The sequence below is a fragment of the Serinus canaria genome, chromosome 5, assembly GCF_022539315.1.
Source record: "Serinus canaria isolate serCan28SL12 chromosome 5, serCan2020, whole genome shotgun sequence".
Taxonomy (NCBI): domain Eukaryota; kingdom Metazoa; phylum Chordata; class Aves; order Passeriformes; family Fringillidae; genus Serinus; species Serinus canaria.
Genome location: NC_066319.1, coordinates 29889423 through 29915684, shown reverse-complemented (window position 1 = coordinate 29915684; position 26262 = coordinate 29889423). Strand labels below are relative to the sequence as shown.

Below are 26262 nucleotides of genomic sequence, written 5' to 3'. Positions count from 1 at the left end.
ACTGAGATGAGCAACAAAGCTCTCTTGATGTTCTTAATAATGTAACAGCTATGTTACATGTCAGTGTAGCCTGTCTAAAAGCTAGGATTCAAGCTTGTTCCTGGAAGCCATACTTTCCAGTGGCTTTTATCTGCCCTGTAGTCTTAGTAGGCAAGAATGCTCAAAATGCCTAGATGCAGACTGGGTAACAGCATCTCCACTTATTAAAGAAATCCTGTCTGGAAATTCCCAACATTCATGATTTGGCTTGTCACTGGATCTTCCTTTCTTGCTTCCTGTTATTGTCTGCTACTGCCACTTTCCCCAGACACAGGGGGTTCTTCTGATGCTCCTCTTAGAACTTGAACATCAGGCTTAATGAAGAAATTCTTAATGAGGAGAAATATCTTTAAATACGCATATGTATATATATTCCATCAAAGATCTGAATGGCTTTATTTTCTGCTTAGCTGTGATGGAATTTTCCCAGGATTTTCCCTCAGTGGAGCCATGCTGGCTGCTTCAAATCACCTCCCTGTCCTCCATGTGCCTTAACAGGGCTTGTAGGAGGATCTGTTTTGTGATCTTCCCAGGCACAGAGCTGAGGCTGACAGGTTGGTAGTTCCCAGCTCCTCCTTTCTCCCTTTTTTAAAGATGGATGCAATGTTCCCTACTTCCAGTCACCTGGGATGTCATCCTACTGCCATGACTTTTCCAAAGCCATGCACAGTGGTTTCTCAACTACATCAGCCAATTCCCTCAGGACTCTGGGATTCATGGAATCAGGTCCCATAGACTTAAGTATGCTCAGGTTCCTCAGGTGGTCATGAACCTGATCATCCCTGAGTGTGGGGCTTGATCATCCCTCTGGCTTGAGGTCCATCCATTCAAGAAGTATGGGAGGAGAGGTTGCCAGTGGAGGCTGAGGCAAAAAGCTGTTGATTCCCCAGCCTTTTCCTCATCCATTGTCCCCACTTTGCCAGTTGTTTGTCAGGAGGGATATGCTTCCCTAATTGGCACTCTAATGTATTATGTAAAATTAGACAGAATTTTTATTTTTCCCCTCAGAATGTATCTTAAACCAAGTGTTGGCTTCAGGTGGTGGTTTCTAATGTGTTAGCCTTCACTCACTCCAGAGAGGCCTGTACCTTTTGCAACACAAGCCTTATAGTGAGAATCTTTGTAGCTGAAATAAAGTCTTCATTGAATAAAGAGTATTTACTCACTGCATGACATCTCTTGTGAGAAATTTTCTCATTGCATGACATTTCTTTAGAGGGGTTCAGTAAATTTCTAGCAAATGTTTTTTTATTTAGAATATTGCCCCCTAGTTAGTGAATGGAGAGTCTGCCTCCCTTAGTGCCAAGGTAGAAATCATTGTCAGTCATTGTTGGGTTTGAAGCAAAAGTTTAAGCAGAAACCATTATTTTCTCATTTCCTGTTGTAGTATGTTTGATTTGTAGTTTTTTCAGAACAACTAGTATGTTCTGTCCTCCTTCAGTTAGAATGTGACCTTATGTGACCTTGTTAGGCATTTGTTACTGAAATTAGGAGAGGATGCCATTAACCACTGCCAAGCACTGGAGTGTAAGGAGGTGTGCAAAATGAGGAGTGGGGTATCCCTGTGGTTTTGAGGTAAGATTATGAGTAAGTTTTACATACAGTATAATTTTTTGCTATTAATTGCATCTCTCTTCTTTTTAAGATTCCAGATTCCATCATCTCTCGTGGTGTTCAGGTTCTCCCACGTGATACAGCCTCCCTCAGTACTACTCCTTCAGAATCTCCTCGTGCCCAAGCCACCTCTCGCCTCTCCACTGCATCCTGCCCAACACCAAAAGTAAGTACATTTATGCCTTGCAAGCTCCATGCTCAGCCCTGTAATTGATCAGGTTAATGTCTTGCCTCTGCTGAACAAGGTTGGTTCGCATGCAAGGGTTGTGTCCTTCTACATAAGAGATAAAGGCAGGACAGTGTAGCTCGTTCCACGTGTTCTGGTGCACAGTTTAACCTGTGGGTCCACCAACACCTTACTGAAGGTTACTGAAGTTTCATGTTATCTCTTGCAATACCCTTCATGACTATGAAATGTTAGCACCTTGAATGTATTTAGTGTCCTTCAGTATCCCCAGGAACATAGATAATCCTGCCACTGAGTAACAACATTAAGCAAACTGTATTTTATCAAAAAAATATATGTGCAAATTTCTAGCCTGGGCTGGGGCAGATCTGTGCCCCACTTTATTATTGTTCAGTTTAAGACTTTCAAACCAACTGACTTTGCTCAAAATTAGATATTTGCTGCCTGACATTCGGAAACAAAAACCAGCCAAAATTTAATAGAAAGAAAGTTTTAATGCCAACCTTGTGGGATTATTATTCAGTTCTTAGTGATTAGACTATACTATTTAATCATTGAGGTGAACTCTATATGTTTACTCTTTATCAGGCTTTAAATAGCATACATCAAAAACTAAGCAAATTGACCAGTGGCAAGGCCTGTAATGCTTACCTTCAGCAGAATTCCTTCCAGCAGAAGAAAACTGTCTAAATTTGCTTTGTGTGTTCACATCACAAAGATCTTTCTGTGGCACCAGATGCTGACATAATAATAAACCAGTAGCAGATGGCAAATAATAACATTCTTCCTTATCTAACTCATGATCCTTGAAGATTATTCTGCTTGCTGAAATGATTGCCAGCATCTGCTAGTTCTTCTCTCCTACTGTCTCATTCTTTTCTGTCAGCAAACAAGATTTATGGGCAACTACCCATAGAAATATTTTGGTTTAACCTGTGGGATTGTTTTATCTTACCTGTAATATGTTCAAAATTATTCTGATGGACAGCAAACTTGAGCTTCACTTTACAGTCTACTTTTCTTAAGATTGTTCAGTGAATTCTCTCTGTAAGCATCTCCTTCATTTTTCCTAAAAAATTGTATGTTGTCTGATAGCTTAAAAATAAAAACATGGAGCTTTTTACATTACAATGCTCAGAGCAGAAGAGGAAAACAAAGCAGAAAAACTGCACTGAGCTTTATGCCCATTGATAAAACAGAATTGTCCAGAGAAAACCAAAGGTGACCAAGTAACAGGCATAAGAAAGAGACAGCTCTGCTGAAAATAGCTCTAGATGATACCTGTATATTTTCAGGAAGTTTGTCACTATGAGAAGGAGTAAAGCCTCTCTGTTATGAAGCAGAGTGCAGTCTCTAGACTCTCTTGATAGATTCAAAGATTATAGAAGGAATGTACTAGAAGTTTGAAACAGACTGAAAATCTGAAACTGTGTTTGGGCAATTAGTGGAGGTGAGCTCATTTCATGATTAGTTCATGCTTTGGTATTTCATGTTGAGACCTACTTTTCATGTATCACTGCAAAATCAGGTTTTGTTCAAAATGTGTGAGACCACACCACTTTTCTAACAGGAATTGCCATGCAACAGCTAGCCAGATGAGATTTTCTGGGGTGTATTTGATGGTGGTTTGTTACAAGCCGATATAGGGAAAAATGAAAAAAACACACTGGAAAACAAACTTGCCAGGTGATGGCATCTGTTCCTGTTACTTAGAGGTTGGATTTTGCACATAAGGTTCTTTACCACTTAGACAGTTCTTGGTTCATTTTATATATTACTTTCAAAAAACCAAAGAAACTACCCATTACATTTTTGTTCAGTCATTTACAGTATCCTCAAGTTTTCAAACATCATCTGAATTTATCAAGAAATGTGGTTCATTCAGATTCTTCAAGATTATCAATGTGTCTAAATGTCCTCAGTTGTTCTGTTTTTCCTTTTGGATCCTGGCTTTCTAATAATGCAATATGAATTAAATTTATACTGGCCTCTTTCCCACACAGTAATGAGAATAAAAGTAAATAGAATTCAGCATCCAGGTGATGTTCTGAGATTGTTTATTTTGCTTCTTTAATCTGCAATCTTTTCAATACGCTCATTTGCTGGTTTAGGAACTCATTTCAGGGCTCCAAAACATGCATATATAACATGAAACAAAGAAGGGGAAGTGCCAGGGGAAAAAAATTATTTCTTTGATTAAATTTATTTTTGGAGTGGTGGTCTAGCCACAGAGCAAGTGGCACTATATTTCTTCATCAACTGCATATTCCAGTTTATTTTGTGGTACCGTTTTCTTGTTGCATTTTTGGTCCTAAGTGTACATGAACCCTTACATCTCTCTTACTGAATTTGGTGAATAACACAAAGCTCTGTGTGTCTCAGGAAAAAAAAAATAAAAATCAAGCTTCTGCAATGACGGGAGCACCTCTGGTAAATGAATGTAAGTAGCAGGTTACTAATGCATGAGGATATTGGAGAAAAGGTATGGCAGAACACGTTACTAATGCTCCTGATTGATCTGCTAGAAGATTTTACCTTTTAGTAATCATATTTTGGAAAATCTAATATTGTTTTTGTATACAACTAGATCATGTAGACAAAATACAACATTTAATTGCAAATTTGCTTTACTGTTTAAAACTTACCATCCGTGCTTTCTGAAAATCTCTGTTTCTAACAAAGTACTAAATGATAAATATTGAGTTAGAACCTGGATATTTCAATCAGTTTTCATAAATGTAATTTCCTTGTAAAAGAAGTAATTAGATTTCTTGGTAGGGTGGAACTTCTTAAGGCAAATTGCCATTGGGCCTAGTCTATGTCAGTGATTAAGTACATCCCCAAGAGTAAGCAAACCAGCTTTTGTTAACTTTTAATAAATCTCTGTAGAACACCTTTCTTGTTCTCTATAATTGTATTTGAGTTTTAAACAAAATCGACCACTGCACAAAGAGCATTTAAACCATATTTGTAGTAGATGGATTCACATCTAGAGTAAAAAATAAATCAAGTTTTACTCAGAGCAAAACTGCACTAACAGTCCTCCCTTTTCAGTCATTCAACCTTAAAGTTTATAGTGGTTGTGACATGTTTTTATCTTGTTCAATATAGTTTTGATTGTTTAAAAGTTTCACGGCTTTCGTAACATGATTAGATGAATTTGCTGAATACTCACAGAACCTTAGGATGACATAGGATGGATTACAAGTTTTTCTTGTCATTCCAGTAGCTGCTCAGATTCTAAGATCTCACTATGTTTTTGTCTGTGTTTGGGGTTGGCATTTTCTTGAAGTAAAATGCAATGTTCTTTTCAGACACAAAAGCAGTAGGGGTACCTAGGGTAAAATACTTTTACAAATATGGAGAATTCTTTAATGTTTGCATAATGTCTTGGGTTTTTTTTAAGCCTACAGGGTAAGACCCTTGATCTATAAATTCAGATAACTCAAAGAACATATCCAGAGCAAATGACTGAATCATTATTTCAAACGTTGAATTTTGTTCTACTCTTAGGAGGTTCATATGAGTATAAAAGAAAATTGCAGTTTTCAAATTGAAGTCTGGTTCTCCCATACATATATGATGTAATCAGTGCTTAGTTTTTGGCAATGTTGTGTGTCAAAGTCAAAAGAAGCAGATTTAGAAGACCAAGGACAGGTTTTTAATTATAGCCAGGAATTCATTTCAGTGACAAGAAATGTTCAAAGTATTTCACTTTGCAAGATCATTGGTCTCACTGATGTTCAGTTCTTTCACTTCAATGTGCAAAGTTTCTTCCAGTGTTATCTTTGATCACAAAGGATCCTAAGGAAGTTGTTATAGCACTTTTAAGATGAGAGTGTGGGGTTTTTTCCATCTTGCTGCTTCGTTCCCTTCACTCCTTACATTTTGCTTAAGAGAAAGTCTCTCTACTTTACTTGCTTGTTTTCTGTCCTTTCCCTAGCTATCCATTGTTTAGTTACAGTGGACCAGACAAAACCCTCAGTAGTAAGTTAGATCCTTACATATTTGTAGTTGCAGTAGGTAACTTTTTACTCCTGTGTAATGAAAGTCTATAGGCTCTATCTTACAGCTAAAATGAGCAAGCAAGGCTCCTTTTCAGAAATTTTTCCAGTCTAGCAAAACAGTCATCTCACCTATCCACTGCTCCATCCATTAACACCTTCTTTGTAACAGTACATTTAATTCTGCTAGTTGGTCACTTTCTGTTACTTTCTGTCTCCTATAAAGAACTATTGTCTTTATCATTCATAAGTAGACATTCACCTAAAGACCTAATATTCCCAATGTAGAAAGAATGACACATGTAATTTATGTAAATGTTCCAGTTGCAGAGAATTTCTGAAATGAAATAGCCTAGAAAAATACTTTAAACTTTTTTTGGAAAAAAAAATGCTGATGAAAGTTGTTTCTGTGACAAAAAAAACCTGATTATTTCAGTAATTTCTCATGCTTACTGCTAACAAAAAATTTTCTGTCATGATCCACCACTTTAATGTGAAATGTGTACATTGACATCCACACAATCAAATGAGTTACACATTAATGCTAAACCTAATTAATATTTATGTTTTCAGTCTAATACTTTTTCAATGTAGAATTGCTATGTGAAGTAAGCACATTAGCAGATGGGAGCAGGTGGAGTTGGAAAGATGTTTTTGTCAATTTTTGTTGTTACAAATTTTTCAGTAGATATTTTCAGTATTTATCAGTTAAATAAAAATCAGGTTCCTTGCCAAAAATGCTTATCTAATAATAAGATGCTGTTGAAGGTGTGTTGTAGTAAACTCTATTTGTATCCACAGTGTAGATATTTTGTGTTCATTTGAGTACATAATATTTTTTTCTTCCTGAATCTTACTGTTTCTTCTTAAGGTGGTCATCAAAGTGAAATATGGCAAGTATGTAAATGTATTTTAAAATTTGAATGCATACACTAAATTTCCAAGTGAATTTTGTTTCATTTTTATTTATTAAGTTTGCATAGCTGAAGTTTATTCCGCCTAGGAGCTTGCTTGAGTAAATAGCAAGTGCTTGGGCATGGCTGTTTAGTTGTGATTAGGTTGAAGAGCATGGAAAAGTACAAGGAATGTTTCAAATTGTTAGGATGATCTACATAGGTGAGATTACACTCCAAGCACTGTAAGGGTTTCTTTCTTTTTCTTTGAAAATTACATGCAAATGTAGTTAGATACTTGTTCCTGCTAAAACTTCCAATGTTTTCATGATTTTTTTCTGGGTTTAATTTCCTCTTGGTTTTTTCAATGTACATTCCAGGATTATAGAAAGTTATGTGTAGTAAAAAGAGATGCTATTGAAATGTGTATTTGAGTAGAAAGTGGCCCTAGTTGCCTTAAGATGAATCCTGCTTCCTAACACGCATCAATCTACAGTATCCTCCTGGGTTCTTCTCAGATCAATTACTAATTACAATACCAGAATATTTTCCTGTATTCATTACCTTTTACCCTCGTTGTTTAAACTGTATAGTCTTGGCAAAACATGTGGGTAACGCAGCCCCAGAAAGTCTTATTTTTAGTTTACATTTTGGTTACAAGCCCTGGTAGTTAACGACATGCTGCAGCTTCAAGAGTATAGGCATTTTAACTAAGGAAGAAGCAGCTTGGTTGCTTGGGATATTAAAAATCCCTCAAATACATCATAGTTACTAAAATCCTTTCAAAGATGGATTTAAGATACTGATTTAAGGAAGGTCAAAAACTTCAGGGATAGTCTTTTGGGCATTTTTTTTTTGTTAGTACCAAAATAGACCCGTCAGCAAGTCAACTCTGGAGAAGACGGACTGGGGTAAAATGCAGGCTGAACATTGGATTTCAGTAGAATTACTTATTTGTCTTAGCTTTCTTTCTTGAATATGTGTGCTTCAAGTAGTACTTTATTCATACCTGGAGTTGGTATTAAATAGTATAGCAGCACCAAAATATAGTTCTCTTCCCTTAGTCATGCTGAAGAACTGTTTATTTTAGAGTAGCTGGGAATTAGCTTCAGATCCAGAACAATTCTTGCAGTCACAGAATCAGCTACTTTTCAGACTGTTATAGATTGAATCATACAAAGAAGCTCTAGTGTGCAACATTTCTCTACGTTTGTATGTCTTAATTACTAGTTGATGTTTATTAAGCTACAGAATTTCATTCTTTTCCTGAGTCCAGTAAAAAATTTCAAACAGGTCAGAAAAGGTTACTCAGTTTTTCCCTAGAAATACTTTTTCTTTTCAAGTTGTAACTATCCTGTATGTGTATTCGTTCAGAAGAGAACAATCTTTCAGTTCATCCTGTCTCACACATGCATTGCATGAGTTCTAGTCTCTGTATGCTAGCACTGCATCAGATTCTCAGTTCCTCCTTTAAATCGTTTTTTCAATTAACTTTGGGAACAAGAGCTTTCATTTCTTTCTATGCTGTCTTCCAAGGCCAAGTGTTATTTTCAAGTTCTGGTAACTTCAATTTGTCATTTCTTTAAGATAGGAAGATGTGCATTCTTCTCACATTCGAAGTCTTACTGAGATCTTTTCAGTTCCTATCCAAAACAAATCTCTGGTTTTAATTCTGATGTAACACAAGATGAGGGTTTTAGGGTTTGTTTAATGGTTTGGGTTTCTTTCACCAACAGCTATGTAATTGGGTCTGACTTTTATCCAGCGTCTTCAGTTAGAAATTACTGTGAATGACCTCTACAGAGTTGTTTGCAGGCTACATTTTCAGTATATCTAGTTCTGGTTTTGTCACTGGTGCTTATTGAGTTTGCTGGCACCTGATGATCATTTTGAAGTCTTGCTGAAGATGACATCAGAAAAATATTGGCTTCCCTTTTCCATTCATTCTTTTTTCTTTGGGGTTGTTAGTTCCTATTATCTCAACTGACTAAATCTTGCTTCTTCATGAAAAATAGTTTCACGTGCATCCTACAGGGTGAATTTTCACATAGTTTATGTCTGTAGGAGTTTGGTTTTCTTTTGTTCCTCTTCTTTAGTGTCTTAGTCCATTCATACATTAACCTGATTTAATTAACAGCTCAGCTTCTGTTCCTTCACTGACTCTTGACATCATAAATAATCCACATCATTTATTGCTGTGTTCTTTTCTGATGAAATAATCAGCAGTTTTAAACATGTACCTGTAAGGATAAACAGCAATCTTCTTGTTGGTTCTTTCTTATTAAAGAGTTTAATGATGGTGTAGCAAAGTTCAGTGCCAGATGTTATAGGGGAGATAGCTGATGCTATTTTAGAGCAATAAAGGGTTTAATTCACCCTTTCATATTATGTATTCAAAGGCACAAATAGACATGCAGTCACTAGTCTGTCCAGGTTCTGTATGTGTCTACCCAGCTGGCCTGGTCAGGATATCTTGAAATGATGGAGAGGATGTGGAGCACCAGCTATGACCTTCTCCACAACTTCTCTAGCATCCTTCTTATGCCAGTATCCTTTAAGTCAGTGTTGGATGCATCTTTTATACTCTTTAGAACCTAACTGTAAAGGGGATATTTGTCTCTCCATCTGGTTCCACCTCTTGAATATGTTAGATTTTCTTGCTGTACTGTGTTCTCCTTATGTAAATGTGCTCTTTATCATTCTGATTTCATCTCAACAGCTCAGCTCTGTTTTGGTCTATAAATTACTTTAGGTTGTCTGATTTTACTGCTTGGGTATCCCCAGAAGCTTCATGAAGTGCTGTGAACTAAATGAACTACCAATCTGCATGCCATCAACATTTTTATGTTCCCTCCACTATCTTTCTGTTTCCCCATCCATACATGTCCTTCCTTTTCTCTGCCACCCTTAATATATCTGTTAGACATTCAAGGAGAGTTCTTGTGCTGGTCTACATTACCTTGCTATTGAAGCAAGCATGTCACAGTTTGATATTGTATCATCCTTCTACAGTTTTGCAGCAGCATCATCATCATCATTATCTGCATTTCATGCACGTGTATGCTGGTTTTGGCTGGGGCAGAGCTGATTTGAGGCTGCACAGCACTACAGCAAGCAGCAAAAGCAAAAAGCAGCCACTCAGGAGCACTAGACTAATACACAGGCAAGTGAGCCCCATGACAATCACAGGAGCCTGCTGATTATTAGTTGAAAAGAAATAGCAGCTATCAATTCAATCTAGCACATGTCAATAAAACCTGTCATTATCTCAAACACTTTGAACCCCAGGTATGGTGCCAAAAAGACTCTTACAGTTTAACCCCAGCTGGCAACCAAGCCCCCTGCAGCTGTTCACTCTGTCCCCAACCAGTGAGATAGGGGAAAGAATCAGAAAAGTGAGAAAACTTGTGAGTTGAGACAAAGACAGTTTAATAGGGAAACCAAAAGCACACACAGGCAAAGCAGCACAAGGAATTCATTCACTGCTTGCCATAGGCAGGCAGGTGTTCAGCCATTCCCAGGGGAGCAGGGTCCCATGACTTGTAACAGTTGTTTGGGAAGACAAATGCCATCACTCCAAATGTCCCTACCTTCCTTCTTCCCTCGGCCTTACATGCTGAGCATGACCCCATGGGGTGGGATATCCTCTGGTTGGGATCAGCTGTTCCAGCTGTGTCTCCAGTTTTTGTGCACCCCCAGCCTACCTGCTGGTGGACAGGAACAGAAAAGGCTTTGAGGATGTTGCAAGAACTGCACAGCAGTAGAAAAACCATCTCTGTATTGTTGACAGTGTTTCCAGCACTGGAATCCAAAGCACAGACCTCTGCCAGCTATTGTGAAGAAAATTATCTGTACCCCAGCCAAAGCCAGCACAACAGGCAACTGCAGGTAGTCTAGCAGCAGGCAGTTACGTGTTCCTAGGAGTCAAAACTGATATTTAGACTAAGAAAGCTCTTTCAAAGCATGCATGTTCCAATGATTAATGTATCATCTGTTGTAAAAGTTTGCTGGTTTCATTGCAGAAGTCGCATCTATCCAATGCAAGATGTGAGTGAGAAGCAAGAATCTGAAGCACAGATATTGCTTTTCTCATGATGTAAATATGCAATTCCCTTCAAGTGGTAGGCTGTTTAACAAGTGTACTAATAGTTTCTGAGGTCCATTTTCACCTTTGGAAAGAGTTTTAGGAAATAGAGGAGTTGAAAGTACATGCCCCCTACTGGTTCTATGATCTTAACTCCTATTTTGAGCAATGTCTAATATTATTTAACAGTATAATATGTGATACCATCAAAGATCAGCAAACTAAAAATAGTTTTTCCCTTCTGCACAGCTTTCTCAGGCCTTGTTTTATAATCTCACTATCTCGTTGGTCAGTCTACACTCAGTTGCCTTTTTACCTTTTAACTTAAATAGTCCAATCCTATCTTGTATTCTTTCCTCAGCCAGACAAAAGGGATACGTAAAAATTTCCAGATTTTATTTTTTTTAGTTATTTAAGTCAAGTTCCCTCATTTCTGTCCTTTAGAACAAACTCATTCCAAAGACTTACATGCTGAAATTAATTGCCCCTAATTTGCTCACTGATTTAGTTTCATTTTAAAAGGAGAAATGTATATTATCTCTTTATAAGGGGCATTTATGGGTAGGGTAGAATTTCATTTCTTCAATTAGTTTTCAACAGTATGTTTACTTCTTTGAAAGGAAAGGAAGTGTTTTTTTCTATTTCTGATCACTTCCACAGCATCATTGCACATTATTGGATATGAATTTCTGAAGGCATTTATTGATATTTGCATTTACTGAAACCTTCATACATTTCAATATGCTGCATTTTATTTAAACTAGCAGTGGTAGAGAAAGTCTATATGGAAAATGTCTATGAGAAAGCAGGAATCCTTAAGGTGAGACATTCAAAGCACTTACAGTCGGAACATGTTTCTCCCCAGTGCCTGTGTTGGAACCAGGGCCTCCCACTTGATAACCTCACAGTAGATTTATGGAAATAGTTCTGTAAGAAACAGTAACAGGTTTGGCAAGATTTGAAACCAGCTGCTGGGTTTTTTCCAATCTGTACCACTCATTGCAGTTTATTTCTTAAGACTTCTTTTTTTTTTTTTCTTTTATATATAGTTATTCAAAATGTGAGGAGCAAGGAGTTCTTCCATGTTTGCATGGCAGTCCTTTGCAACACGGTGTTTGCTTTATGAAGTTTGCAGACAGCCTCGTTGAACAATGGTTTCACTCAACAGCACTGTTAGTGTGGACAAAGATTGACCTTGGCCATTTACCAGGTTATTGTTAGGACTTGGCCACTTAGAGGTCATATTGTTTTAAGCTTCTGCAAAGTGAATTGCACACCAGGTCTTTCCAACTTAACTTAATCTTCTGATATTGTTCTCTCCCTGCTTTAATTGTTTCCTGTGCTTTAGTTGGGTACACCCTTTTCCAATATCCTTACCAACCCTTCCGCTCCTCTTTGATTATTGAACTCCTCAGGATGCATAAATGTGAGGAAATACATGTGACAAGACATGTTTACACACAGCCCTGTCTGAAAGGATAAAATACAGGATGTTACAGATATTTGAAAAGAAGCCTTAAAAGTGCTTGTCCTCTTCCCTTTAAAATCCCACTGCCCCATCTGTTTTCAGAAAGGTTCCTTGTTACACTGAGCCCCAATGTTAACATCTCTCCCTTGATTTTGGTGCTAGAAGTGGTCAAGGAGAGCAGATATTTGCTTTATAACCCTACCAGAGAGCTGGTTTGCTTTACCTGTCCCATCATCAGGTCACTTCTAAGTGACTTAATGGTGCAACAGTTTTCTCTGTGACAATGAAGGTATCTTTGATAGGAGCTAGCTTAGTGTCTAAAAGTGTGTAAAGGATGGTGTCCACCACTGTATGTGCTATAACCCTGTATCTGCTGCAGCATTTAAAACTTAAGTTCAGCTCAGGACAGCAAGGCAGAATAGCACATTCAGAAGTGAATTGTCAGTTTGGAAAAGGTGTATATATAAAGAATACAGAACTTCACCACCCAGGACTAGAATGTTTTTATTTCACCTTAAACATGACCTTTCCCTTCTTGCCAAGACAGATTTCTGATATAAGGGATAGGTGTTTAGGTTTTGAAAAACTCTACCAGGAGTGTGAGGTGTGAATTCTGCTTTCTTTTGTAGGGAACCTAGAGAATCACTGTGGGCGTAGGTGAGGAGCAAAATGTGCCAGCAGACACTGAAAAATTTATCAAATGGGTCTGAAATGAAAGGATTGAAAGTATTGAATTGAGGAGAAATTGGATGTAAAGGTTGAATGGTAGAAGTCTGATATAGGCCAAAGCAATACTTGTGGCTCTTGAGTGATGAGGCTGCAGGACTTAGAGTGTTTGAAGAAGAGTAGGAAGAAGCTTGGATCCTGGAGGCAGCAATAGCATTATGAGAAAAGGAAGGGCTGTGGTCAGGAAGAAGTGTCTGAAAGGCAGAGTTGAGCAGGTTGAAGGATTTGCAAAACTTCAGCTGTGTGACAGGAGACCTGTCCAACTGTTCACTTTGTAGTGACAGTAAGGACCCAGCTCTCATATGGCCAAGTCTCTAGTTTGAATGAGATTTAGGACTTTAGGTCACTACAAATAGAGGCACACTATGTAATGTTTGTATTTATTGTAGTCTGTCTTGCCCTGGCCGTGCATTTACCTATCAACTTTTAGATTTTATTTCTGAACATTTAATTTCACTGAAGTCAATAGATATTTTTAAAGAACTGACAAATGTCAGTGTAAAATTACCAGTGTACAAAGTCTCTTGTGTAAGGGCATGGTTACATTATCTTTGCCATTATGTGTGTTAACAGAGCATTCAATCTAGTCATGATACGAGTTTGAGAACAGTAAGAAAATTACTGTGCTTTTTACCACTGCTGGTTCCACCTGCACTGTGATGTTCCAACATCTGCACTTGGAACAGTGTGAGTAGTAGTGACCATTTGAATTAAAAAAAATTGTGGGTAGTGTGAAAAAATTTGAGATGATATGATCAATGATGTTTTATTGGCATCCATTAGAATTCACATACATTACATTTTTGTTTACCATTAAGGTTTAATGTTATCAAGAAGTGAAGCAACCTTAATAAAACTTTTATGCCAAACTGTGGTATAATGTACAGACATGAAAATGTTTACTCGTTGAGAATGTATGTCATTGTGATAGGAGCCTGTATTCCCTTTGTTTGAAACATTCCCCATTTATTTAAGAAGCCCCCTCTAATTGGTGTTTGTCTGCCGTAAAACCGCAGAAGTAAAAATACTTTCAAGTGCAAATCTATTTTTTATGCATGGATGTAAAAGTTATACATAATGCATTTTTTAACTTAAATTGATTTGCTGCTACATTAAAAATGCATTAAGCTCTTTGTTAGCAGTAGAAACTGCTCACTTGATGTAGAACATGGTTCTTATCAGTGAAGAGAGTTCAAGTTGAAGTTTGGATTTCTGTCAGAATTTTGATTAGGCAAGTAAGGGTTGTAAATCATGCCACCTAGACCAGTATTGTATTATATAATATTTGGAAGTTGACAGTCACTGTCCCCACCATCAAAGTTGTTCAGAAGTAGTCTGTAATTACTTCAATAATTAAAATTACTTCCTGCCATGTTTACAGTTTCTTTCTTTTTTTTTCTTACTTGGATGTCACTACCCTTCACTTCTTTTCAGTTTTTTGCGTACCTTGAACTGAATTAACATTCTTTAGGGTCAGAAAATGCATTTTCCATCTTCATAAGTTTAAATCTCCTTTGTATTCAGCTCCCTTATGTGATCTGGCCAATACATAAGATTTTTTATTCCTGGCCAACTGATGTGAAATCATTGCCAGTTGAGTTACTTTTGGGATATGTTTCTCTGTTAATATGAACTCTGTGAGAACTTGTGTGAGAGTTTTCAAGAACATTTATTTGGAACATAATGGTATAATGATATGCACAGTATAGCTTTTGTAGTTTCTCTTTATCAACTGGACCTCCTTCTCTTGTTAGTGTACTTTATCAGCTGGAGAAATCTCCAAGCTTTTGATAACAAATTCCTGATGGCCTCTAAATATCCCTGTTCTTTATATGTTGTGTTCTTTCAGAGCTCCTTCATGTGGGGGCTGCTTGAATATATGCTGACTCATATTTAATTTCTCTTCTGGTATTGGTTTAATGTTTTTATCTTTTTAATGCGTTTATCTTTAGGATCGTTTTCATATTTTTTTATACATCCACCTACCTTTTCACTGAATCACAAAACGCCTCTTTAAGCTGGACTGGAGCTTATCCTATTGTTTTTCTTCTATATTTTTCCTTGATTAGTTGAATGGCCCTTGAGGGTAAAAACAATAAAAGCAATTTCAGGGCATATTGTGGAATTCTGCTGAAGGGAGTGAACCAAAGTAGGAGCATCGCATGTGCAGTTTTGTTCTAGATTTCCAAAACTGATCATCCTTTGCCCTTTGAGATTAAACAGTAACTGGAAGCAAATAGTGGCAGGTAAAACTGAAAAAAAAAAAAACCAAGGAAGGTCTTCTTTTCTCATGGAATGTACAGCTTCATGAAATTTCGTAACAGCGTGTGGACTCACATTGACAAATATCATGCAAGCAAGTTTCATCATTTGGTATTCAGCAGAGGCTGTTCACTCCATTGCACTGCACATGCCCTAAGGCAGCTAGGTTAGAGCACAGGGGAACTTCCAGCTAAGTGCAATAAGAGGCAATGGCTAGAAACTGACAGGAACTACGTAAACAGAAATGATTGTCGTCACAGGTTGTCAGGGATATGTGGTATAACCTACCCACAAAACATCTCTTTGCAGACTCCATGATGTTCCACAAGTAATAATAATAGTTTTCTTTAATCATCATTCATTTTTTATCTCTGCAGCAGTAATCAATTGAGAGAAGAGTGATGTTTTTCTTATGTGTACAGCAAATAATCTGAACCTGATTTGGATGCTGTGTAGCTTAATCTCTTACTTTTGATTGTCATAATTCCACCTTTGTGTGCCTAGATCATCGAATAAGGTACTTGACACCTTTTTAAACTATTGCTGTAAAAAATTCTGCTGCTAGTTTTGCATTTATTCAATTTCAGAATTAAGTAATTTAATCATATCAAAAAGATGTCATTATGAACCATTCATATGTTGATTTTGGAAAAAAGTCTGACAGAGGTTTGGCTTTTTGTTGAATGTGGATGGGAAAACACTTTTCTGAAAGACTTGGGTCCTGCAAAATTCCAGTTTCTTTGTTGGAATGTAAGCAGGGAACCTTTAGGGCAGCACAAATAGAATATATTATCAGAAGGGAGAAGGAATCCAACATGGATAGTGTTAAATGTTTGAGGCTATTTCTCCTGTTGTGGAACTCTTCCTTTCAATAAATCCAGCAGAGGCAGAGTCTCAGATTAGGTGACTGTTCAGAGCAGTTCTTCCTTTATGACAAGTATGAATGATAGATTGGATACATTAGATACATATTTAAGGTTGGGTCTCCTAAATTCTGTTTTCTGGAGTAAATCAAGGATGAAGATAACAGGTTCATTTCTCATGTGCTCTATTAAGTAGAAGGCAGTGGAAAAACACTGAACCCATATGTGAGACTTCTACTTAGAAAACATTTTCTGTTCTCTCATCTTCTAACAAATCCACTAACCATATTTGAGCATTCCTCTTTGCTCACTCTTTGGTTCTGCTTTCCTTGCTTCCTAAGTTTCCTTCGACTGGTTTCCTATCTCATTCTGCTCCATCAGTAACTCCACCTTGTTCTTCAGATATAAAGATAGGGATAGCTGTAGCTAATTTTTAGCTATTAACTCCTACTGTTATTTCATTGAATAAGAATAGGGAAGGGATGTAAATATAATGCATTCATGAACTGTCAGTGCATTATACTCCCCTAGTTTCCTGGAATGTTCTCTACATAGCAACCTTCTTCCTTCTTTACATGAAGTATCTTCATTTGTGACCTTCAAAACCTTTGTCACCTTCAAACCCTTAGGATTTTTGGGTAACATTTTTCCCATAACTACTTGGTGTTGCTCCTGTCTCATCTTTTAACCCACTTATTTAGCTTGTGTTGTGGTACAGATACTTTTGATTTAAATCCCTTACACACATTTTTCATCATAACCTTTTCTATTTACCAATATTCATCCATCATGGGGTTGTTGTGTTAGCTGAGTTTCTGAAAAACAAGGGATGTATAATCCATTCCATTTTCTGAATTATAACTTCTAGATGTTCCTACAGTTGACCAGAGAAAGATAAGGATACACCTGAATTCCTTTCTGTGGAATTCACCATGAAACAATATGGGTTTTTATTCCTGTTGTCCTTGCCTTCTTGGTAATACCCTCTTCAATTCCCAGAGCAGATGTGGTGTTGTTTGTGCAATACTCATGTAATTCTGATTCATCCCTTGAGAAGCATTCAAGTTGCACTCTGCAATGTTCCTGTAGAAAACATGCTGTCATGTATATTAACTGTGCCATGGATGTAAGGCAAGACTTTAACTTAGACCGTCACCTTGTAATTTATACATGCAAGCATTTAGAACTTCATTGCTCACAGTGTACACCTTGTGTATGTATTTATACATATATTTTGAAGAGAGAAAACCTAAATAATATTAGATCTATGCACCTGTGATATCTCCAGTCTCATTTCTAACTGAATCCTAAACCTTCAGAACAGCTTGAGCAGCCACAATTGGTGAGTAATGCAAGAAAAACTTTTTCCCTTAAGGGCAGTGCATATTGCTGTCACAACTTTTCCTCAAGTTTCTGTGTTGTGTAGCACTTTTCTTAATGCCCTAGTTCCATGTCATTATGTGAGATTATAAGCATTTATTTTTTCCTATTTCTCATTTTCCAAACAAACCTAAATTTATTATTCATTTAAAAGTTTAAAATTGATGAAATGAATTGCAGTTCTACTAGATTATGTCTTACTATTGAGATGGTAGTACCTAACCAGGATGTTGGGGAAAGCATCTTTGCTCTAACTCACAATGTTTTTGTTCAGATAAGGATCTTTTTCCAAATTGAGTTGCTCTTTCTTTCTCAATTAGGAAATACGAAGCTAATATGTAATAGCTCAGTTACAACTTCATATATTTTAATTCAATGTGTCTTCTAAAGGAGACATAGTTTATTTAAGAATGGCTGTTTCTTCTTGGTCTGAACACTAGTATTGATTGGAGTTTCTTGGAGTCCCATGATAGCCACAGTGACAGTGTTTCACTTGAGAATTCAAATTGGATGATATTTTAATGCCATAAAACCAGGGAAGGAAAGCAAAAATTAACATAAATGTTTCCAGAGTATTTTGCTAGTGAACATCCTATCACAATTAAATACTTAAATTGTTAAGATATTGTGTTCTTGAGAATCAAATACAAGTAAAAAACCAAAACACTCAGTTGACTGTTTTTTGAAGAGGAATTTCTCTGTTTTGCATGGTCAGGCAAAAACAAACAGGACAATTTAACTTGTGCCTTGCTAGTGTGCTCCAGAGAGCATAAAGCATAGCTGAATTTCCATGGTTCATTCAATCTTTGGCTTCCTTGCTGAGATTTCTTAAAGACAGTTACTGTGATTTGAAAAGGTTCACCTCAGTTGTGTGGGATTTTGTTTTAGTTAAGATAATAAGAACTTTCAGTTCAGTCTTGGCTCAGACTAGTAGGTTGTCACTAAAGTAATTTTTATTGTCTTCTTCCTCTCTGCTTCAAATGACACATGTTCACTTTACTGGTAAAAGAGGTATATTTACCAGATTAAGAAATTCTGAAAATAACTTTTGCTGTAAATGAATGTTTTATTTTGCATGCTTCTAAAAATATGAAGTCTTCTGAGCAGCTACCTCATTTGTTTCTTCCATCCTCTGCATCATCTAGGAAAAACCATATATAAAAAAGGAAAAGTAATCAGATAGGAGATGTTGGGGGTTAACACAGATATTTAAACATCTTAAATAAAAATCTAATATTGGTCTGGCATTAAAATTTTCTGGTTGGGCAGCATAATTTTTAACTGGGAATCTTGATAGCAGTGGCTCAAATCTCTAGGCCTGGGTTAATAGGAATCTGTAATGCATTCTGTCAGGTATCAGTCATGATACTTGCAGGCTCCCAGTTATATCATACTTTGCTCATATGATTTATAGAAGGTACAGAGGGTTTTTTTCTTCAGTTTGAGTTGTAGAATTTCATTATTCTTAATATCCAAACCAGATAAGTAACATGTATTCTTATAGAAACGTTAGTGAATCCAGCATGTAACAATGTGCCAGATTGGTAATGTACTGAGCAAGTTTAAAATGCCATGATAAAGCGTCATTTATTCCAGAAATTAGAGTCTGTGTCTTTGTCCTCTAGAGGTGTCTCAGAGAGTCAAATTGATGTCTTGCATGTACTGCTAACTGATTGTGTGGAAATTTTTTTAAGTTCACTTTTTCTTTATTCTTCTGTCTTTTTTACCCATCTTCCCCCATTGTAGCAAATTAGACGGCCGGATGAAAGCAAAGGAGTTGCTAGTAGAGTTGGATCCCTCAAAGTAAATATGTTTCTAACATTTATTTTGCAAGTTTTCTTCTATAGCCTACACTTTTCCTTTTGAAGGGGGAGGTGTGGGGAGGGAGGGAAGGGGCTTTTCCATTTCTCACCATCACATCATTTTTATTTCAGTATTCTTATTGCTGTTGGGTCACATTTTGTTTGTTTCTGTGCTACACATAGAACAACCTATTGAAGGTAGGCTGCCAGTTAGGTAGCTTTGGGTGTCTCTAGAAGTGAGAAATACTAACAACCTTTTTAAAGTGCCTGTAATATGGTGATCGTGATTAAACCACTTCTCTGATCTGCCTGTTACGTAGAGAAGTGATTTACTCATCTTCAAACTACTGCTTCCCATCTTGAAACACAATTAAATTTTTAAAGTATTCACACATTTTGCATTTAATACTGCAAAAGATCATTTCAAGAGAGTTGAATATTTCAAATATATATATATATATATATATATATATATATATATAGCCTTTAAATTAGAAAATAATCAAAGTAGGTAACGATCAAATGAAAGATAGTCACAGGAGACTAGTAAGAATGGAGCCACTGTTTTGCTGATAGTATCTTCTGCCTTTTAATGTTTGTATAAACATACACAAATATTTAGATTGCTTAACAGAACAGGCAGATATCTAAACCAGTACCCACCACACACAGTGTTACACCCTGATAAATGGTTTTGAACCAAGAGGCTGATCATATGCAGTCCAACCCATTTTGATCTCAAGAGTTGCCTCTATTTCAGCTATCAAGTTTTTCACTTTTTTCCAACTTTGTTTCCTTTTAGCACTTTCTCAACCACTAATTATTTAATTTTTTTTCTGTATTCTCCTTGCCTTTCCTGTCTTCTTGGTTTATGATCTTTGGTTTTGGTTTTGTATGTAAGTGTATTGCATTTGTTCCAGGACAAGCCATCCTCTCTGTTCTCTAACACTGTTCTACAGCTGCTCTTTGTGAAAATGTAATTTCACTGAGCACAAAGAAGGGGAGGGAAAGAATTAATTATGCACCTCTTTCTGGTAATGCCTCCATTTAAATTGATCTTAGCATAGAAAAAGAAGCCAGTTGCTGCTTGTTTATACAAGTTCTAGCTAGAGGCATCTGAAGCATTCCTCACTGTCTGTGAGGCTTTATCTTTTTATCTTGTGTTTTGGGAAGATGTTTTAGTTACAGTGTAGATGAGAAGAGAAGTGTACATGAATGAGGCTCTGTTTCAGGGGAAGACATTCAGGACCACTGAATTCACATGGATAAAAATACAAGACAGCCACAGTTTCTGTGCTGTTTTTGAAAATTCTGTTTGTGATTGCAGTGACCATGCATTTTGAGATATCATACAGATCTACATGCATAATGCATGCACATATGCAGAAGATGTAGCTTATTTACATGGTGGGTTTCACCTGTTATTATGAAGACCCACTGATAGCTCATTTGGGATTAAAATTTCTTTGTGATTTAATGTCATGACCTAAAATATATATGTAGACAGAAAATCTTCCTTATAGAAAATGGGAAATCCTAATTGAGGAACCCAAATGTGAAAATATTCATTTTACAGAAATAAAAATAAAATTTAAAATGTTATCTTTTAATAAAATAAAATGTATTTTATTAAGTAAAATATTTTTCCTTAAAAATTCTTTTTATGGAAATAAATTCTAGGACACAGCCTGACTAATAAATAAGCAAGAAAAAAAAAAAACTAACAATGTACCAGAGATTCAGCAGCATTGTAGTTCCCTTGATTTTTCTTTTTTTTGCCTGTAGTGAAAAAGAGCCATGTTAAGCAAATATAGCTTGCTTCCAGATACCAAGTTGACTGAGCCTTGTATGTCTGTGTTGTTCAAAGCACTTTGATATCTTGAAATGTTTTGGCAAAGGCAGTGAGAAATGCATTATGCTATGGTTTATTAAAAACAAAATAAAACACAAAAACAAAGAGCAAAAGAGAAATGAAGGAAAAACAACTGTGACAAGAGAACAGGTTGCTCTTTCAGTTCATTTTCTGATGTTTGCATGTAGCTCCATTGAAAGCTGGAGGAGCTAGACATCACCCAGAAGGCAATGTCAAAGGATGCTCTCTCTGAGTAAATGCACAAGTTCACTCGGTGATCTGATTTTTTTAAAAAACCTCTACTGGCTGCTGACACCAAATCAGATTGGTTTGTCCTCTCATCCCCATCTTTTTCCTTTCTCTCTCTATTTCTTCCTTTGTGTTTTCTTTCTTTTCTAGCTGGTGTTTCATTTTAATGTATGTGAGAAACCTGACCTGATGACAGAGTTTGTTGTAAAGAATATCCTACTGCATTTTAATGAGTGTTAATCAAACTTCTTGACTTTACAGAAACCAAAAAAAAATCCCTTTCCAAAATTGAAGTTGCATATCTAAAAGTTTCCTGAATATTAAACTTAGCAAGGAATAAAACAGATAGCCTTAATTTAAAAAATAAAAATACCTTCTGCCAGTGATAGTCTTAACCTGAACCAAAAAGTGTGGCTGATACAAGGTAACCCAAAAGCATGTAGGTTCACATGTACCTCTGTCTGTGCCATTAATCTTTTTGGGTCCCTGTTTTATCTCACAAAATAGGTCAATATTTGGTTGAATGACAGCTATGCAAATTTTGTTGCTTGTTTTTTTTAGCAGACTAATGCAAAAAATACAGCAGCATGTTTCTTCTGTGTCACATTTGTTCTTTAATGAAAAAAAAGTTGTGAAAAAAGAATTAGGATCTAGTATATCAGTCATGACACCCTATAAAACTCACCCAATTTTCACAGAAATATTTAATAAAGCAAGTCAAATCCAATATAACAACACAGACAGCAGTACCTCTTGTTTAGTAGCTCACCTCCTAAATTAAGAATAGCTTTTCAGCAATTCTATATAGAAGTGTCTTTAAGCCATGTATTTTGCACAAAATGAAAATTAGGAAAAAGTTTGTAGCAGAGTAAATGTGAAAGTTAATAACACTTTATCCCTTTGCACATCCATCCACTGAAGGCTCTCTCAGTAATTTCTTTAGATTCATGTCCTCTGTGTGTTCCATACACTATGATTGTTGTCATCCTCAGAACTATCATTCTAATGCATAATCCACTAAGGTTATACAGTGAAAGATAATTTTTGTAATGAAAATTATTTATAATTTTTGCCCCTTTTGGGTGCTTTCACATATACAGCTTTGTATCTGACATACAGTTGATTACTGCTTATTGTCAAGTAGAAACTGAGTTTATAATCTTTTGCAGGTCAAATACAAGGAAATTGAGCTGCTAATATTTTGCTATTTCCTGTAAAATAAATTTGATTAAAGGATATCTTTATCCTTTATCTGATACCTTTATTCTGGCAAATCTTTTAGGAATCAAGTTTTGGGAGGAAATTGTCATATTTAGACTTGGTGATAACTCACAATCAAGACAAAACAAGTTATTTTAAATTACTTATTGTTAAATTCCTGATTTAGTACTTAAAAATAAATGTAAAGCCAGAAAAAAAAAAGGCAATGAAACTTGGTACTACAAAAGAGATGCTCCAATCATACATTATTTCACAGAATGTGACATGGAGAAAGATTTCAAACTAAAATCTGTGACTGCATTAGCCATGGCAGCATGACAACATGAGTAGTCATGAAAGTGTCCTGTTCCTCTGTGCCACTTTATCTGTTATTTCATGACCATATCCTCCATGATGGAAGTCAGTCAGTAAGGAATGTAAGTAAATAAAGAAATATTCCATATATTCTGCATGTGCCTCTAAGTTTCCTAAAACAAGCAGAACAGATTGCTAAAATTTGCTGCTTTGTCACTGCTCCTCTGATTCATGCAGGAATAATGGATGTTCTAGATAAGAGCATTTTAAAAGACAATATAAAAATGGCCTATCAGAGAGAAGAAATAGGGAGCAATTGGAGAAAAAAAAAATGAGGGATCTGTTAATAGTTAATTTTTAAAATAATTTTCATTTTTTCCATACTGCTTTTGGAAAGGGTTTTAGATGTAGGTTTTTGATACTTCTACAGTGTGGCAAAAGTATTGAATGGTATGGGAGGGGGAGCATGTAGTATCTGATGGCCAGCCCCAAAAGTGAAAACAAAATGCTATTGCACAATACCATTAAGGTGGAACCTTTATTCCAGAATGAATTGCAAAGACATTCTTTCCAGATTGAGTTCAAAGGCCATTGAAAGTTTGTGGAGTATAGTTCCAAAGTTTCTGATCATTGTTGTTTCTGTGTATCTAGTGGCTAATATGTAAAAAACCCAAAAACCCATGCTGTGATCATTCTTGCTAATCATGCATTCTTTGGATCCTCACCTGCAAAAACCCAAGGCCAGTTGTTTTTTCCATGCTGTTGAAAGACAAACCATGGGAACAATGGCTGGACATTATTTATTAATATCTTGCTCAGAGGCTCATCCAAAATTCTCAGGTGAATAGTTGCACTCCTGTTCTGAGCAAAAGCACACCTCACCTTTCTTAGAAAGATTTTGAACCTGCATTTCTAGAAATATTTTTTGCTTTGTCAGAAGATGATCTTTCTTTTTTTTTCTATAATTATAAAATAGACTGTTTAAGAATAACAGTTGATTTCTTAAATCTGTGTTTTTCAGTCTTGCTGTTTGTTGAAGGAATTTTCTAGTTTTGTCTTAATCCTTCTGCAACTCAAGAAAACATTTTATCAGTTGGAGAAAGTTGAGTGTGTGTGAATATTTAAGATGATGTGAACTGATTCAAATTTCCTTAGCAATGTTATCTAGAAGAGCAAATGAAATACAGAATGCCAGAAAGGAGCAAAAATATTTTTGGAGTATTAAAACTTTTTGAGGAAGAAAAAAAAGTTGTATATTTAATGAAGACTCGAATTAGCACAGACCAATGTGACCGTAGAAATTTCCTGGAAGTGATATTTTCTATTTCAATGAAAAAATATGAAATACACATTTGAAACTGAAAAATATTCTTGAGAGACTTCTTATGAATACTATGTCCTCTGCTCAGTCCATCATATACCTAAGTCAGCAAGTGGTCACTAATAACCTGTGTGGAAATCCTTACTGGATTCATCTTTACCACAAATGTGTCCAAACTGCTGAACAGTTAAATCTAAGGAAGTTTGCTAAGGCTTCTGATAATTCATTTTTTTACCCCTAGAAAAAAATCAAGACATGATTTTTAGTACATTCATAAGAACCATTTTTGTTACATTTAGTTTATTAGGCTGCTTTTACTCCTAGTTCAGACAGTGAAACCTGGAATATTTTCACCTAAAGAAAGGATTTTTCTAGAAATTCCTGGCAAGTGTTTTTTTAATACTTGAGTTATGTCTGAGTGATTGATAGTTTGGAATAATGGCTATCATGTATAAACAAAATGTGTCTTAAGCAATCAGTAAAACTGTAGGTTACCAATCAACTTGTGTTAACTTGCACTGAAAGCTCTCAACATTGGACAGAGTCCCTCAAGAATCACACACATGACATTGCTTAGGGGCATAATCTGCACATTTCTACGGACCTATGTCTGACCATTAGTCATTGAACTTTGCAAGTTATTCTGGTTTTTAGGGCAGTGAGATTGAAGAAAAACCTCCTTGTCAAAATGCTGGTTTCTGGGTATATCAACACATAAAGATATTCACAGCCTCTTATGGGTTTTCACCCGTAAGATTTTATCATTTGTAGAGTTAGAATAAGAGTAATACATTTAAATGAAAGAGATCAGTAAAGTTTTGTCCTAGAATACCTTGTTGTCCTAAAGATAGTGTTGTCACATATCTAGAGGACCAAGAATTTATATTTGTCTTCAGATTCATCATTAGTTTTAATTATTTTCAAATAGACTACTTTTTTTCCCCCCTTTTTAAGCTTTTTAAGAAGCTTCCACCTTAAAAGACATAAATTTGAAATTTCTGAAATAGCTGGTCATGGAAACTTTATGAACTCCCTGCCACTATCTCAATGCTGGAACCACCTATACAGAAAACCTTCTGAGACCCTTACTGTGCCACCATTTCTTTTTTAACAATGTTTTCTTTTCCCCACTGCACAACCAGGCTCGACTCCCTTCGTGCTCATCCACCTATAGTGTTTCTGAGGTATACTTTGCACGTGTTCTCTCACACAGTCGACCTGCTCACCCATCACACTTTTTTGATTTTATTTACTTTTTTTCTTTTTTTTTTTTTTGCATTGCACTGTGCACAAGTGGGGAAAAATCCGCTTGGGGGGCAGATTTTGCATGATCAATCTGCAACCATGTTCAGCGTGGTTTTAAAATTACTGTACCAGTTTGAGACCACCATGATGTATAGTCCAGTAGTTAGGCAACTACTACATAGCATATGAGCATAAATTACAATATAAAAACATCTTTAGTTATCTCTTGCATTAAGTAAAAACAACAAATTTACAGATGTCAAGGCTGCAAAATGCTTCACTTGTTAGTCTGACCCATTTTTGGACAGTGAAACTGGAAGGACTCTGTAAAGATGGCCATCAGGTTATGATTGCTAATTACCTGAATAGATATAGGTGGGTCTATGACACCAGAAATTCATTATTAATTTCCAGTGCTCTGGCTCGAGTCACTACCTGACAAAATGCATGTCCACTTTTAATACTTTTATATCAGCTTCATGATGGTCTTCTATAATGAGGTATAGCACCATCCTAACAAGAATCAAAAATGAAAATGCTTTCAGTTGTAATTAGAATGAGAAAGAAAGAAGAAATACCTAAAGATAAACTAGAATTCACAACATCATGGGATAAAACAAAGTTTATAAAATACTTTAAAATTAATTCCATGGCCTGCTGTGTAAAGATTAGGTTTCAGCATATTATTATAATTTATAAATGGATGAGTATCAAAAAGATGGACTTAAGCTTTCTTGCTATACTGAATCAGTCTTGAG

General features: G+C 36.1%; 1 protein-coding gene across 20 annotated transcripts in view; it reads left to right on the top strand.

Annotated features, from left to right (window-relative positions):
* GPHN (gephyrin) overlaps positions 1-26262 on the top strand; it is a 271212-nt gene that overhangs the window by 178911 nt on the left and 66039 nt on the right. For 17 of the 20 annotated variants that reach the window (XM_050975932.1, XM_050975921.1, XM_050975920.1 and 14 more), the window contains 2 exons: positions 1685-1819; positions 19267-19323. In XM_050975932.1, the coding sequence (XP_050831889.1) occupies positions 1685-1819; positions 19267-19323 (192 nt within the window). The remainder of the gene's footprint in view (positions 1-1684; positions 1820-19266; positions 19324-26262) is intronic. The other 3 variants (XM_050975933.1, XM_050975922.1, XM_050975918.1) reach the window with 1 other exon arrangement.